The following is a 17,270-nucleotide window of genomic DNA, read 5'->3' on the forward strand; positions in this document are numbered from 1 at the left end:
TGTAAACCAAAACTTTATGGGTTTATAAAATCTCCTTTAATTATACACCTTAATTAATAAATAAAACCATAAGGGTGCAATTTGAACTTTTTCAAAAATACGAGGGTTTTAGAATTTAACATTTCAAAATTAATCTTTTAATCAACTTTTAAATTCCAAAACATGAGGGCAAGTTTTGAACTTTTCAAAACATTAGGGCTTAGAATTTAAATATTTCAAAAATTAACTTTTAATCAAAAATTTAAATTCCAAAACTTGAGGGCAAGTTTTTGAAACTTTTCAAAACATTAGGGTTTAACTATTTAAATTTCAAAAAACAAAACTTTTAAGTTCAAATTTAAACTATAAGACCTAAAGGGGAATATTGAAGCTTTTTCACAAGATAATTCAAATCTAAATTACAAATAATCAATCTTTATCTAATAAAACAAAAGATTATCTAAATTTTGACAATTATCTTCTATATTGGCAAGGATAATCACCTAATATCAATAAAAAAACGGATTTTATGAATTAAAAACGTTTATGGTAAGTATCCCAAGCCAAGACAACAACAAAATCGCCAAAAAAACGCTGCCAGACTCGTTGACTCGTCGAGTCAGCACTGGACTCGTCGAGTACCCAGTGGACTCGGCGAGTTCAGTCATGGACTCGGCGAGTTCAGTCATGGACTCGGCGAGTCCAGCCCCAAAATTCAAAAAAAAAATCGTTTTTCAGCCAATTTTCGATCAAGTAAGCATCAAATTCACTAACAAACAGCCCTAGGCTCTGATACCACTGATGGGTTTCGAGCAATACATCATTCCTATGGTGTACATGCAAACCCTAATAGCTTTTGGATCTAGTTTGTCTAATGAACATGCAATTGAATATCCAAAGTTATAAACCCTAGATCTATCAAATAAGAACTGAAATAAGGGTTTAGTAATTACCTTTGATTGTTATATAGCAATAACAATCAATCCTTGCTTTGATTGGCTTCAGAAAGCTTAGTGCCTCAAGTGTTGCACCTCTAATGGAGTCACAAACACCACTAAGCAACTTGAATGAAGAGGGAGGAGAGAGGAGGCACCAAAAACGGCTGGAAACCTTAAAGGATTACTTGTCCACGTTTTTGGGGCTTAAGGGTCATTTATATACATGTAGGCTATTAGGATTTACAACTAGGAAACCCTAATCTGGCTGCTTAAGCCCTAAGCAGCCCATGGACTCCTTTAACATATCTCTTGGACGAATTCCTTGTGGGCTTCCCATAGAATTCGTCCAACCTATATTATTTAGGTAATCCATAGCCCAATTGCAATTATCTTATAATTACAAATCCAGTCCCCTAAGTTTAATTAATCTCTTTTAGCCACTAAATTAATTATTAATTAATTCTTGACTAATATTAATTAAACAATATGATTTCTCCTTTAATATATTATTCTTATAATATATTAATAAATCATAATTAAACCTTTCTCTCCTTAATTCATCCTACATATTGTTATGGTGAAGGCAACCCAAAAGGACCATGCTCATAATCGGGTCAAGTACATACCAAAATAGTTATGGACTTAGACACTAATCCAACATAAACAAGGTGAAGTCCACATACCACATTAGGCATTTCTTTCTTTTTGTTGAGGAACTATAGAGTATTCAAGTATGATCGTATGTCACATTCTAAAAAAAGAAAAAAAATAGATATATAAATATAGATTAAGTGATAACCACTTTTCTATATTTTCCCATTACTACACTATCAAGGTTTTATTAGCATAAACTATATGTTGAGAGTATAGATATTTCTACAATGTACCAGTATATTCGGTCAGTGCAGTAAGTGAAATCGAACTTGTCCTCATAACTTATTTGTTGCATATGCACTTATGCCTAAATATTAAACAAAAAATCTAAGATTAGTTGTGATTTATTACCATTTAATTACTTTGTCTATGTAAATCATCACCTGTTGACAATACGATTTACTATTGGCCGAACAAATACAAGAATCCTGCAATTTTTAAATGTGTTGTCAATAATTTAGCCTGAAATCTGAATAATACATGAAGATTAATAAACTAAGATAAAAGTTAATTTGTTACTTGACGCAATGGTCTCAAGGCAGGGGTATATAGGTGATTGCAAACACAAATTGCCTGTAAATAAAGACAACCCATGTGTATTAAATAAATAAGAAAGAGTAAACCATGGAATAACCACATAACTACATAAGTAAATTGGTCTTACAGGTCTTAAAAGTGGAGTATCCTTTCTCTTCTTCTTTGAGGATGTCTTACCTGATTGTTCAGTTTAACAAAATTTTTTGTCCCACTATCAGATCTCGTATGCATCGATAATTGTAAGCCATATAAACATACTTGTGTGAAAAGCTGAAAAAAAAAATAATAAAACGATATATTAGGAGATTAAATGTGTATATTAGGTTAAAGAAAAGCTTGATTTACCATCATTAAAATTACATCCACTATCCCTTTACCATCACCGGTGAGCTCCATCAATTTCATTAACTATCTAAGAGAAAAAAAGGTTAATTTCAATAAATTACATTCTTACCCAGAATAGAAAATCATAATAGTAATGTGCGGTATAACCTACCCAACACTTTGGCCTCGAATCAGCCATGACAGAGTTCATCTGAACCACATCAAGAATTTTGGTTTCAGTTGTAGAGGATGACCTGACATCACTAGTATTAATCTCCACCATACGATGTCCACAATGTCTAGCAGCCACATGTGCAAGTGTTGTTTCCCAAGCCCTTGTGCACCACATAGTAGAAGGATCTGCAACAATTGTTGTATGATATTGATAAGCTCTAGCAACAAGGATGATCATATTTGTTTTCTCCAAATATTTCACTATTAGATGTATAATCTTTGTTTCCACCCAAAAAAATTCTTGCTAGAAACTTTCTTATGTTGAGAAACAGTGGAATGCCTTTTTAAAGCAGATAAAACATTATCTGTTGTACTCTTGAGTTCAGACCCAAAACCATGCTTTATGGTAAAAGCATCTAATTTTGAGAAAATAAAAAAAGTATGGATCTTGATCGATCATCATATCAGCACCAATTGAAGGAGACATATATTTCATTAAGCCATTCTACAATGGCATAAAACATAACCAAATTGCAAATCTGTCACATGCCTCACGAATTCTATCTTAAGTTCTTTAATAAGGAAAAAAAGAATGACAATGCCCATGAATAAGATGTTAGACCCAAAACCTTTGAGTAAGATCATTGTAGGCTTAAAATGTTGAGATGTTTAAGACTAATACCTCAATTTGTAGAAACCCTAAATCACAATGTGGTTACGGTGTTGCGTACGAGAGAAGAAGCCCTAAATTCTTCGGTCGATATCATTATGCGTAATTAGCGGCGACAATGGCGAGTGGTCGGTCGATATCTCTGAGACTCTTCACGATGAATACGCCGAGCGATTAGTGTGATTGTTTGATGAATACACAGAGCGAGTCGATGAGGAAGGGAAAGGTTGGAGAGAGAAAGTCATAATCAATTTCAATTTTTATTTAATAAACACGATGGGGAAAAAACGTTAACGCGTGTTTTATTTATTTTTCTTTTTTAGACAGTACTGATCTACTGGATGCCTAGTTCTCGGTAGTAAATCAACAAATTTTTATTGAAATTTTTATAATAAACATTTTTTGTCTGTCATAACACAAGTGTTCGTCGTAATTCGTCTGTCAAGGAAAGCCTTTTTTTCTAGTAGTGTTAGTAGATTAGTTCCTCCTCCATAGCAATTAAAGAAACTTCTATAAGATGGACCAACAAAAAAAACTGATATATTTTATCTTCTAGTATTGATCCATCACCAAATATTTTTTTTAGAGAAAGTAGCATTGGTTCAAGTCTAGTTGATGCAAAATGAATAACAAAAAGAATAAAAGATTCCTACACAGATTTGTGATGCCACCGGCCACTCTTTGGCAAACGAAATGTAATTCATCCAAAATTAAGAACTTTTTAAAACAGGTCCTTGCAAAGCTTTTTGTCATCGTCAAATCAGTCCCTAATTACTAAAAATTTCTAAGAGGACTTTCATCAAACTGTTGGTGTGCAACACAAAAAACTCCACCTCCATGTGAAGTATCAGTGTATGATGATCCCATTTTCATTCCAACACAAAAATTTGGTGACCAGTGAAACGAGATCAGAGAGGATAAGAGAGGGGTAGTTTCCGATGACTTGGTTTTCCGACGAGTTGATTTTGTGGCCTTCTGTTTCAGATCTGGTGAAATCAAATCTGGTGGCTGATGAAACAAGATGAGAGAGGAAAGGAGAGGGAGTTGGTTGCCGACAAGGTGGTTTCACGACTGATTCAAGGAGGTGTATCAGGGCGGCGTTTCAGGAAGAGGAAAGGCGGAGATAGCTTATTTCCGACGAGAAGACGAGTGGAGATGGAGGGAACCGCTAGATCGGGAGAAAAGGAAGAGGAAACAGTTGGCTGATTCAGACACTCCGACGATTCCGACAACGGACGGTGACTCCGGTAATGGTCTGGTGGCCTAAGTGGGTGGTGCAAGTTCATAAGAGATTGAGAGACGTCATAGTGGGGTGGGGGCTTTTGTATTAGTCTAATTTGAAAATGTTCTCAAATGTTCTCATTTTAGAAAATGTTCTCATTTAAATATACCAATATATATATATATATATATATATATATATATATATATATATATATATATATATATATATCATTGTCCACACATCCACACAATAGTTGTCCATCCACATTTTATATATATATATATATATATATATATATATATATATATATATATATATATATATATATATATATATAACGCGAAAACTATCTTGCATCATGTAGGCCAACATATTTCTGACTTACATGTCATGCATGTAGGTCAATTTAAAGGAACATGTAGTCGTACTTTAGGCCTTGTAACCAAAACATTTCTTGAAAAAAAAAAATTAACTTTAAAGATGGGGAAGGATTAAGAAAGGTTGGCATCTTTTATTTTATGATCTTGAATATAAGCTTACTCAAGACTCAAAACCCAAAACCTACGACTTGCCCTTCATTTATCCATCATGAGAATCTTTGATTAGCAACTCTAATGGCATTCCTGAAGGAGAAGCATACCAAATCACAAGCTACTTCCTACCCCCCTCTCCTGTTCCTTACATATCTACTCCCCCTCAAATCTTTCATTCATCGACATGGCATCAACTCGAAAAAGCTTCATCTTTATCTTTACGGTCTTGATTAACCGTACATACGAATTCTTCCTTTTCTCTTATAGTTTTTCGTCCATTAATGCATTAATGCTCCTGTCATCTACTATCTGATGACCAGAACATAATTATCAGATATCAGGTGACTTGTATGACTGTATTTAACAAGTTTTCGTTTGTTGGCAGTTGTGATATCACACGCATTCACGGGTACATATGGAGTGAATTATGGGAGGATAGCTGACAACATTCCACATCCGGAAAGCGTGGTGACTCTTATGAAAGCATCCAAGATCATGAACACGCGAATCTTTGATGCTGACCACGAGGTTCTCAAAGCATTTAAGGGGTCCGGCATCGAGATAATGATTGGGCTCGGGAACGAATTCTTAACAGACATAAGCATAAACGAAGATCGAGCAATGGATTGGGTGAAAGAAAACGTCGAGCCTTTCGTACCCGGGACCCGCATTGTCGGTATCGCGGTCGGAAACGAAATTTTAGGTGGCGGTAATCAAGAACTTTGGGAGGTGTTACTTCCGGCCGTGAAAAATGTCCATAATGCCCTTGTCCGGCTTAATTTAGCAGACAAAGTGAAGGTCTCGAGCCCACACTCAGCTGCGGTTTTCCAAATCTCATACCCTCCATCAGCAGGCGAGTTTAAGGAGTCCGTACTTCCCTACATGAAACCGCTCCTAGATTTTTTCTCACAAATTAAGTCTCCGTTTTACATAAACACCTACCCTTTTCTTGCATACATTAGTGACCCTGAACATATTGATCTCAATTATGCCCTTTTTAAGAAGAATCCCGGGGTTTACGATCAGAAAACTAAACTGCATTATGATAATATGTTCGAGGCTCAAATTGATGCATCGTATGCTGCATTGGAGAAAGCCGGATTTGAGAAGATGGAGGTGATAGTATCAGAAACGGGTTGGGCTTCACATGGTGACCCAAATGAAGCAGCGGCTACATTAGCAAATGCAAGAACCTACAATATGAACTTGCGCAAAAGGCTGCTTAAAAAGAAGGGTACCCCTTACAGACCAAAAATGGTGGTGAAGGCATATGTGTTCGCCATGTTCAATGAGAACCTAAAGCCTGGGCCAACTTCGGAGAGAAATTTTGGCCTGTTTAAAGCAGATGGGAGTGTTTCTTACAGTATCGGGTTCACAGGACTCGTACCTTCATCAGCGACATCTGTCTTTTCCTTGAAATTGATGTATGCCATATCTGCTGCGGCTCTGGTGCTGATTGTATCTTTGTGAAGAACTGAAACGTGTTCGGGTGTCTGAAGAGGGGATTAAATTGGACACCGTGATGTGAAGTTTGTAGGACACAGGGAGATATTATTTGGGATTTATAAAATTGTTGTCAATATGCAGTCATCCTTGAATACAAATCTTCTGTTCATTTTTCTTTCTTTTTGTTGTTATTTAAAATAGATATGCTACAATAGAATGCAATTGCGGGCGGATTAATATAACCAAGAAAATAAAAGAATGAACAAGGTAAAAAGGATCAGTCGCACCACTGTACAACACCGATCCTGTATCACATGGGAGATGTCGTGGAGTATTACTTAACGATATTTAGAGGGTGCAAAGTTTGAACTTTGAACCTTCTTTATAAAATTTAGCACTTCTACCTATAGGCTCTCATCATGGAGGCATACATAGAATGAGCAAGGTAAAAGAATTAATAGTTACATTCCTTTATCATGTTTGGTTTATTTGAAATAATGGAATGGATGAATGGTGAATAGTCATTTAGACATGTTTTTTTATGTCTGTGCAATTAAAAGAAAAAAAAAAGTTAAACAAACGCCACAACCTTGCCAAAATTATCAAGAAAACCAACAGTTTGGGACATGCGCTCAGAACTCACTTTTAGGATTCCACTCCCACCTGTTGGTTAGTTATTGCAAGGGCTTTGTTATTTAAGTGAAATTCAATTGATAAATAAAGAACAAATGTTACTTTATAAAAACAAATTTCTACTTTATATCTATCAACTCATGATATCGTTAGACCAAACGGACTTTGGTATGTGTATTTGGTAAATGAGAAAGTCTTGGATGGTGTGATAAGAGTGGTGTAAACATTTTCGGAAGAGTATGAGAAAGTCTTGGATGGTGTGATAAGAATGGTGTAAACATTTTCGGAAGAGTATGTTGTTGATATTTTCACCAAGTCTTTAAATGGATTACAACACAATTATTTGTGTGGAAAGTTGAAGTTGTTAGATCCATTCCAAAGTTGATATTGATGGAGGACACTGAAATATATATATATATATATATATATATATATATATATATATATATATATATATATATATATAGGGGTAAGTTCAATTGAGAAAATAAAAAAGGTTGAGAATGGGGGAATCGTTTTCAGCCACTCATTTATTTTTGCCGCAAAAGCCTTTGTTGTACCAGCGAAAATAGATAAGGAATACACATGTGTTTCCAACAAAACATGTTTCCTTAAACTATGCTAATCATTACCTTAATATATACAAAAACATAGTTTTTTTTTGTTTTTTTAATTTTTAAGAAGCTATTTATATCGAAAAATGATTTTAAATATACCAAAATTTATGATTTTTTATTCTCTACAAATAGACATCCATATTGATATACTTTTAAGATAAAATAAAAAATTTATTTTTTTTATATTTTCAGCTATCGTTATTCATAAGTGAATAAAAATGCATCAGATTTTTGCTACAGTACATTTATTATTCACTTATGAATAAAAATATATAATTAATTTTTTTTACAGTTTAAGTATCATTTATACTACTTATTCATATATGAATAACAAATTAACTGTAACAAAAATCTGATAAATGTTTTATTCATATATGAATATAAAATATGACGACAACTAATACACGTTTTATTCATATATAAATATAATATATGATGAAAGATGATGTAAAAAATATATTTTAAGTAAGAAAACTTTATTGCGTGTCATATTCATATATGAACGGTACTTAAACTATAAAAAAAATTACGCATACGTTTTATTCATAAGTGAATAACGAATATACTGTAATAAAAATCTGATAGATTTTTTTATTCACTTATGAATAACGAGAGCTGAAACTCTAAAAAAAATAAATTTTTTATTTTATCTTAAAAGTATATCAATATGGATGTCTATTTATAGAGAATAAAAAATTATGAATTTTGATATATTTAAAATAATTTTTCGATAATAATTGCTTTCTAAAAATAAAAAAACGAAAAAAAAAATATGTTTTTGTGTATATTAAGGTAATGATTATCATAGTTTAAGGAAACATGTTTGGATGTTTATCCGTTATCCATTTCCGACGGTACGCCTAAGTGTTTTGCGGCAAAATAAATGTGTGGCTGAGAATGATTCCCTCATTCTCAACCTTTTTTTTCTCAATTGAACCCTACTATATATATATATATATATATATATATATATATATATATATATATATATATATATATATATATATATATATATATATATATATATATATATATATATATATATTTATATATATATATATATATTCCTACCAATCTTAACTTGGAATGTATCAAATAAATAACAAAATAGAAGTTGAATATGACACGCAATTTTTGTTTTCTATAACAAGTAATTGTAAACTTGATTCAATTTTTGTTGTTTCAATGTTTGAGTCGTTTGTTGTTTAGATATATAAATTTCTAGTACCAGTGTTAAACAAAATCACGGATTTACATTTCATCACACGTTTCCGCCATTGTGAGCCTCAAGGAATAGACCTCATCATTATCCCTTTAAGATATGGCTTTAGACTCCATATTTATAATTTTTTTTTGAAAACGGTGTGTGTAGTATGCCCAAGCTAAATAATAATTATTTAAAAAAGAATTAAATAAATAAATGTTCATAAGAAATTGAGAAGTACGACCGTAAACGAACCCAACGTTCAACGAATAATTCATGAATCGTTTGGCTGGAAGTTTGTTTATGTTATTTGTTTAATAAATAAACAAATTAAATGAACAAACATGAATACATATTTTTTGTTCGTTTAGTTAAATGAACGGACACAAACAGTGATCTCATTCGTTCAGTTATGTTCGTGAACGTTCATGATATTCGCTTATATTCATTTATTTATGTTAGTTTATTATATTATATTATACAATTAATGGGTGAAAGTGAAGTTTTTCGGTGTGGTTCAAGTTTTGCAACTTATTGATTTGGTAAATGTTAGTACGAACAACATATTAGAAGTGTTGATATCAAGTTTTATAATTTTTGATATGAATGCTGATTTATATTTTTTATGTTTGATAATTTATGATCGTTATATTCGTTCATTTATCATCTTAACGAATATAAATGCATGAACACGAACAAGGTAATTTATTAAATGAATGAACTCGAACAAGAAATTTCATTCATTTATCCTTTTGTGTTTATTTGTTTGTTCGGTTAACTTAAATTAACGAACATGAACAAATGATTGTTCGTGTTCGTTTGGTTTGTTTACGGTCTTTTAAACTAATATTGCAAAAATCAACTTATTTATGGGGACAAAAAACAACTTCACAATATGGAATAACAAAAAAAACAAATAATATTAATTTGAGAAAAATAAGACAAGGATAAAATAATTATTTTACAATGATTACTGACAAGTACCGAAACAAACCAAACCACGATATGAGAAAAAATTCAAAGACGATAGAAAACACATGGACAATGAGTTAATGTAATTTATAATTAAAAAGATACCATAAAATCAAAATTATAACAAAAAAATTATTTTTTTTAAAACATCGGTGTTAATATTTATGATTGTATAACAAAAAGTAATTTTGCAATTTTTTAAACATCGGTGTTAATATTTATGATTGTATAAGTAAAATAAATCTATAGCTATAAGGGTAAATACCACAAGAAGTCATTAAGTCTATATGAAAATTCGATTTTGACACTGTCTTATTTTTTGTCTGAAATTGGACAATGTGTTTCCATTTTGTTATAATTCTGACCACTTGATCGGTCAACCTGGTTGTCTACTGACGTGACATAATGATGTGTCAGTTCTGATGACGTGACATGCTGACTTTTCAAAATTGAAAAAAAAATACACAAAAGCACTAAGTTTTCACTTTTTTCAATTTTGACACTAAGTTTTAAATTTTTTTTTAATTTTGACATTCTATTTTTTGTTACAAATTGAACATTATTTTTTCCAATTTTGTTCAGTGTTGTAATTTTCTATTTGAAACTATATAAATAATTTTTTTTATATTTGAAACTGTATAAATATATTTTTTCATTTAAAACCCACATTTTTATATAAAAATACAAGGTTCTTTTACATTCAAATCATAATGTTGTGTATAATTATGTATTAGTTATATTATAACTATATTTTTCATTAAATACACAACTTTAAAATTAGTTTGAAGGTGTGGAATGCACAGTCAGATAAACTAATATGATATCGAAAACACGTATATAATGTGATATCGGAAACATGAAGGTACGGAGATCGCTTTAATTACCAATGAATCGTTCGTAGTACAAGCTAAATACATCAACTTTATAAATAACAAGCTAAATATGTAATAATTATATTATAGCCATATTATATTATAACCGTACTTCTCATGCATTATTACTATGTTATAAGTTTTTCCAACAAATCTAGAAATATATCTACAAAAACCAAAATCATGAATATATACAAAGAACGGTTCATTGGTAATTAAAGCGATCCTCGAACCTTTGTATTCCCAATATCACATTAACTTATCTAACTGTGTTTTCCACACATCCAAACTTATTTGCATATTTAATAAAGACAAAATTGCAAAAATGGTCCCTGTGGTATGCATTTTTTTTGGGGTTTTAGTCAAAACCTCGACTTTTTTGGATTGATGGTCCTTTAAGCTAATTTACATGCAGTTTTGGTCCCTGCCCAAACTAAAAAGACTATTATACCCTTAATGAATTTAATTTTTATTTTTCTTTCACTTTTTAAAATTATTATTATTAAATATGAAACCGGGTCCACCTCTCTCTCTCTCTCGCTCTCTCTCTCTCTCTCTCTCTCTCTCTCTCTCTCTCTCCGTCATCATCAAGAAACCCTCGTTTTCCATTTCACTTCAGTGGGTTCTCTACATCCCAAATCATTCACTCTTGTCCACTATGTTCCCTTCCAAATCTCCATCTTCACTCATTGCAACGACACACAAATCATCCGTTGCCCTTTTTACCTATTGTTGAAATCAGAAAATGTGTTCCCATTTGAAATCAATATCCTCAAACTGAAAAACACACAGTGAAGAACACGAAAAGGGTGTGTAAACCCATTTGAAATCAATATCCTCAAACTGGATTCTTCTTTTGGTTTTTCATATTTCGAATCTGAAATTGATTTTACATGTGAAATCGAACCATGGATATCCTTTCTTTATCTTAGCTGGATCGATTAATAGGTGTGTGTGTGTATGTGTTTTCGATCGCAGCTCTCAATGATCCTCTTTTTCTTATTTGATTTTGAACGAGAAGATGGGACAGGGAGATTCGATGTCTCTTTCTTCTTTCTTTGTAAAATTGATAAGCAGATCTCAAGTTGTAGGTATGAGATGATGATAAGGGCTGATATACTTTGGATTCGGTAGTGATGCAGAGGGAGAGAAATCGTCTCCAGATTGCTGCAAACGCCAATGGTGGGAGGTTTGGATCAGCAACAATCAATCGATGGATGATTATATGGGGATAACGTAGGGATATCGTTCCATTTTCCTGTGGATAGATGACTCCAGGCGATAACAGAGACCAGGGATGAGGCGAGGTTAAATCAGAGAAGAAGACGGAGGTGTGGGGTGAAGCAAGAGCGATGAAGGTGAATGGTTCGGCTGGGGAAGAATGGGGGTGGGGATCGTGTGTGTGTGTTTGTAGAGAGAGAGAGAGAGGTGGGCCCAAATTAATTATTTATTTTCTTTTTCATTTAAATTAAAGACAAAATTGCAAAAATGGTCCCTGTGGTATGCAAATTTTTGGGGTTTTAGTCCAAACCTCGAGTTTTTTGGATTCATGGTCCTTTTGGAGTGGTTTGTATGTGAAAATAGTCCCTCCGAAAATTGAAATGACTATAATACCCTTGAGGTATTTATTTTTCATTTTTCTTTCATTTTTTTTAAAATTTAATATTTATTTATTCATTTTAAGAATTAAAAAATAACAGAGGACCCACCTCTCTCTCTCTCTCTCTCTCTCTCGACACATGGTAATACACTCACGCACACCTATTCTCAATCTCTCCAGATTTTTTTGATTTTTAATTCTAAACACACACAGTGCTAAGAACAAGTGCTCAAAAATCGATTTGTATGTGTATGTTTTCGTTTTCGAAATCGATATGTGTGTGTATGAATCTGAAATCCACCATCTTCTCTTTCCTCCTCTCCATCTACTCCGATTACTTAACATCCGCCCACCGCTTCAGGTGGATTACGTTCTCAGAGATAACCCTAGAAGGGAGGCTGCATTAGGGTTTTTGCAAAGGATGTCGTCGGAGAATGAGGGAGAGGAAGTCGTCGTGGGTGTTTTGTGGTATTATGTGGTGGTTCAATGATGACGATGTTGCTCACGGAGGTTCCATATGCTCCCGCTACCCCAACACAAACAACATCGACCCTCCTCTACCGCTGGCATCTCCATTGTGGTCTTCAGCCTCCTCTACTGCTGCCATCTCCACTGTCTAAAAAGCCCCTTCGGCACCCCCAAGCATCTTCCATCGATAGAGATTTAGATTAAGTTAATGCTGGAAATGATCGATCTGAAAATTGGGTCTACTTCAGCGGGTTTTGTAAGTTGAATCAAATCGATTCAGCCAACTGGAGGATAAGCTAATGGAGGATAACTGTAAACCTATGGTGATTACTTACACAATTTTGATCGAGGCCACCATTTTTGACGGTGGGATTACTAAAGCAATGAAGCTTCTTGATGAAATGTTGTCCAGACGTCTTCAACCCGATATGAATGTGATTTAGGGATTTTTGAAGTGATTTGAATAGAAAAGGCGGTGGCAGTAGGTAACCCTGAATGTCTTGGTGGCCGGAAAAACGGCTCCAACTCCGGTGGGGAGTTCTTGGTCGTAAATGAAGAAAGAGGAGGGGGTAGAGTTTGTAGAGAGAGAGAGAGAGGTGGGCCCTCTTATTTTTTTAATAATTAAAATGAATAAATAATTATTAAATTAGAAAAAAATGAATTTAAAAATGGAAAATAAATACCCCAAGGGTATTACAATCATTTCACTATTCACAGGGACCAAAAACGCAACGAAACTAGCTCAAAAGGACCACCAATCCAAAAAAGTCGTAGTTTGGACTAAAACCCCAAAAAAATGCATACCACAGGGACCATTTTTGCAGTTTTGTCTTTAATAAAAAAATACAGTTATAATATAATTAATACATATTTGTACATACATTATGGTTTGAAAGTAAAAAACCTTGTATTTATACAAAAAAAAATATGGTTTAAAATGAACAAAATGTATTTATACCTTTTCAAATGTAAAAAAAAAAAATTATACAGTTTTGAAATGATAAATAGTCAATAGTGAATAGAATTAGAAAAAATGATGTTCGATTTTAAACAAAAAAATAATGTCAAAATTAAAAAAAATAATAATATTAAAATGAAATGAAAACTTAGTGTCTTTTTTGTGTAAAGAAATTTCAATTTTGACACGTAGCATGTCACGTGATAAAAAAAAACTGATACGTCATCATGTCACGTCAACAAGCAACCTGGTTGACCGGTCAAGCGGTGAGAATTGCAACAAACTGGAAACGCAGCGTCCAATTTGAGACAAAAAATAACGCAATGTCAAAATAGTGTCTTTTATGTTAAAAAAAATTACAACTTTATCACGTCAGCATGTCACGTTAGCAAAATTTGACACGTCATCATGTCATGTCAGCAGGCAACCGAGTTGACCGATCAAGTTGTCAGAATTGTAACATATTGGAAACGTAGTGTCCAATTTGAGACAAAAAATAACGCAGTGTCAAAATCAAATTTTCATGTAAACTTAGTGACTTTTGTGGTATTTAAACCATGACTATAATATATCATTCCATTCCATCATCAAAAAATAAATAAATAAATAACCCTACGCCTTAGAACAAAAATCAACCCACAAGAAGGTATCCATTCCAATTCAACTTCTAAACATAAGTTTTTCATTCCATCCTTAATTCCATTCACTCTTCAATCTATATACTAAATATTGCGTTACTTTTCAATATGCATATAGGAAATAGTCAAAGCCCACCACCCAAGGAAACGAATTATTCAAAACACAGTCCCCTAAGGAAACAAATTAGTCAAACTCAAAACTCAAATTAGTCAAAACTCAATAGTCAAAAAAGTCGGCAAGCCTAAACTTTTGTTATATAGTTCTATGCTAATTTCTAAACATTCAAAACTCATAGTTCTCTCTTCTAATACCCAAAAAAACAATCATCACAAAAACAGAGAGATGGAGACCCGACATACTGGTCAGAGACTACCCGTTGCCACCACCGAACCTCCTACCACCACCACATCAGCTGGAGGGATCACCACACCTAAATACACCCCACCACACCCAAAATCTAGTTTCTATAGTATTTTGTTGAACATCATCTTGGGTTTCATATAATCAATGATTAGACTTCCGATGAAATCACCACACCTAGAGCCCATATATATATTTTTTTTTGGTTGTTCAAGCATGTGTACTCTATATTAAGCATAAGATTTGTAAAACATATGTATGCATAGCGCTTTTTATTATGCTAGAAAAATACTTTATGCACAAACTAGGTATAAGTGGCTCTTTCTTTTTTAATTAACAGACTTAATGGGTTCAGCTCTTAATGTGAATAGATATATGGGGATGTTTCTTTTTGACTTAATGCTGAACAGAAAAGGTCTTAATATGTTAAGTAAAAAATGGTTGCTTTAAGAGTTCAGACGTCCTATATTCCAACAACACTATGATTAAGTAACTATTATGTTGTAATATTAAGATCAGATAAACAGTGATTAATTATAACAAGCTTTAAATAAACATTTTTATAGAAGATTAAAAAGGACGTTTACTCGGATTCAAAAAAGAACCATCTATATATAAACAACACTTTATCCTTTACTCATTCCACCTGTAGAGGACTTAATGGGAGAAAAAGAAACAGACCCTAATATTTGAATTTAGTAATTCGCAAAGTAGATACAATATTACTTAATCAGAAAAAAGAGGCAGATAATCAGATACATGGTTATAACCTGCATCTAATTATACAACAAAACACTTGACCACAATTCACATAGCATCATCTAACATCTTAAAGATCAAGGTTGAAAGAGTTTATCACCACATTTGCATTTCCACGAAAGGAGATAGTAATTATCTTCCCAATGAGAAGAATCAATGAATTTAGAATGTGGAGGAATAACCAAAGTAGCCTGACATGGTCTGCAATTCACACACTTGTTCACACACCCAGGTGGCCTTGATCCTAAAATTTTCTTGTTTTCTCCCACACTTGATTCATCATCAACTGCCAATTAACCCACAAAATTAACCTAGAATCAACAAAAAGCTTCTAAAGATCAAAAACCCATTTGGATTTCTCTATTGTAAACAACTAAAGATCATTTTTTTATTTGAGGGGTTACCTGATATGGAAAGTGATAATGTGAGAGATAAGAGAAAAAGGACTATAACAAACACCCTGAAGCTAAATGAGTAGGTCCTTGCAGATGCCATCAATAGTTAACAACTTGAAGGCTTTGGTAGACTAACAGTGAATATAAATAGAAGTGGGAGAGATTAATGATGAAGGGGAGAGGGGCATGTGAGGAATTAATAATATATGGTCGTGCATGCAGTACTGTATACGGAAACAGTGGAAATTAAAAGGGTGATCTTCAGGGGATTGGGTTACTATTTGGAAGTGGAAAAGAACAAAAAAAAAAAAAAAAAAAAAAAAAAAAAGGGAGAACATTTTTGACAGAGAAGTCAAATAAATGTTTGGAGAAGAAGGGACAGGTTTCCTAATGTGAATTGATTCGATGAGTGTATTGAAATTTGAAGTCTCTCAAACTCATATTCTTTTTTTTTTTTTTTTTTTCTTTTCCTACGTGAAATTTCACTATTCTTTCTACCTGTTTTTGGGAAAATGTTGCCATTTGATCTGAGTAATTTCTTAAATCTTGAGCCATTGTTTCTTGAATTACCAGCATTATCATTGTGATCTGAAATAGTTTTTTGTCTTTTGTTTTCTTGTGGAGTGGTCAAAATACTGTTATCATGCTGCATTTAATGATCTCCCAAATTATTTATTGAGTTTCATCAGCAAATATTGTAAATATCTTAAGGAAAATCTTGAACTTAAGGTCAATTGTACCATAGGTCCAGAAAAACCCATACCCCAATATCATTCTTTGATTACTTCCAGAGATCTATGTTCATAGCATTAAGAATACATAAATGAAGCATAAGGAAACTTGAATAATTGGAATATATGGTTATGATATGAAGAAGATGCTGAATTCAACATAATTATTGAGAGGAAAGTCAGATTCTTACATTGATTGGGTTTGACGACAAGAATGAAGTTTATCTAAACCGGGCCATAGAATTAAATTCGAAGCGTCATATCATCAAACAGTTGATGTGCACAATTTTGTCCATCTCTTTCTCTGTTCATCTTTTAACCTTTTCTTGGCGATGCAAACAGTTTTTCCCGTTACTCTATCAAACATCATAAGAGTTCAATAAATGTCACATGCAGTGATTCGAACCAAAAAAGTAAAAGCCTCAGGAGTCAGGACAACCCATCGCCACATTTGTAAGAGATTTGCCAATTGCCACTTTTAGAATTCAAGAAAATTTTAATGCCAATCATCCATTTCTTATTCGAAAATACTCTCTATGATACTTTATTGAACAGTATTCTCAAAAAGAGGTTTACCTGCTC

General features: G+C 32.9%; 1 protein-coding gene and 1 long non-coding RNA gene across 2 annotated transcripts; one reads left to right on the top strand and one right to left on the bottom strand.

The window, feature by feature from the left end:
* Positions 1-5,057: 5,057 nt before the first annotated feature.
* Positions 5,058-6,655, top strand: LOC145168677 (glucan endo-1,3-beta-glucosidase 14-like). The gene is made up of 2 exons (XM_079087423.1): positions 5,058-5,270; positions 5,420-6,655. Exons 1-2 carry the CDS (start codon positions 5,219-5,221, stop codon positions 6,502-6,504), a joined length of 1,137 nt encoding a protein of 378 aa, XP_078943549.1. The 5' UTR covers positions 5,058-5,218; the 3' UTR covers positions 6,505-6,655.
* Positions 6,656-15,464: 8,809 nt separating this feature from the next.
* Positions 15,465-16,861, bottom strand: LOC145107869 (uncharacterized). The gene is made up of 2 exons (XR_013708006.1): positions 15,967-16,861; positions 15,465-15,848 (listed from the first exon to the last, which is right to left on the bottom strand). It is a non-coding gene; the product is annotated as an uncharacterized LOC145107869 (long non-coding RNA).
* Between the last annotated feature and the right edge of the window lie 409 nt (positions 16,862-17,270).

The sequence above is a fragment of the Lactuca virosa genome, chromosome 4 (assembly GCF_052849685.1).
Source record: "Lactuca virosa cultivar CGN04683 chromosome 4, Lactuca_virosa_CGN04683_v6, whole genome shotgun sequence".
NCBI lineage: Eukaryota > Viridiplantae > Streptophyta > Magnoliopsida > Asterales > Asteraceae > Lactuca > Lactuca virosa.

Bases quoted from the DNA above. Each gene is read 5' to 3' on its own strand.
- LOC145168677 (XM_079087423.1), top strand. From the start codon at position 5,219: ATGGCATCAACTCGAAAAAGCTTCATCTTTATCTTTACGGTCTTGATT. The intron at 5,271-5,419 runs GTACATACGAAT...GTTTGTTGGCAG, and splicing joins CTTTACGGTCTTGATTAACC to TTGTGATATCACACGCATTC.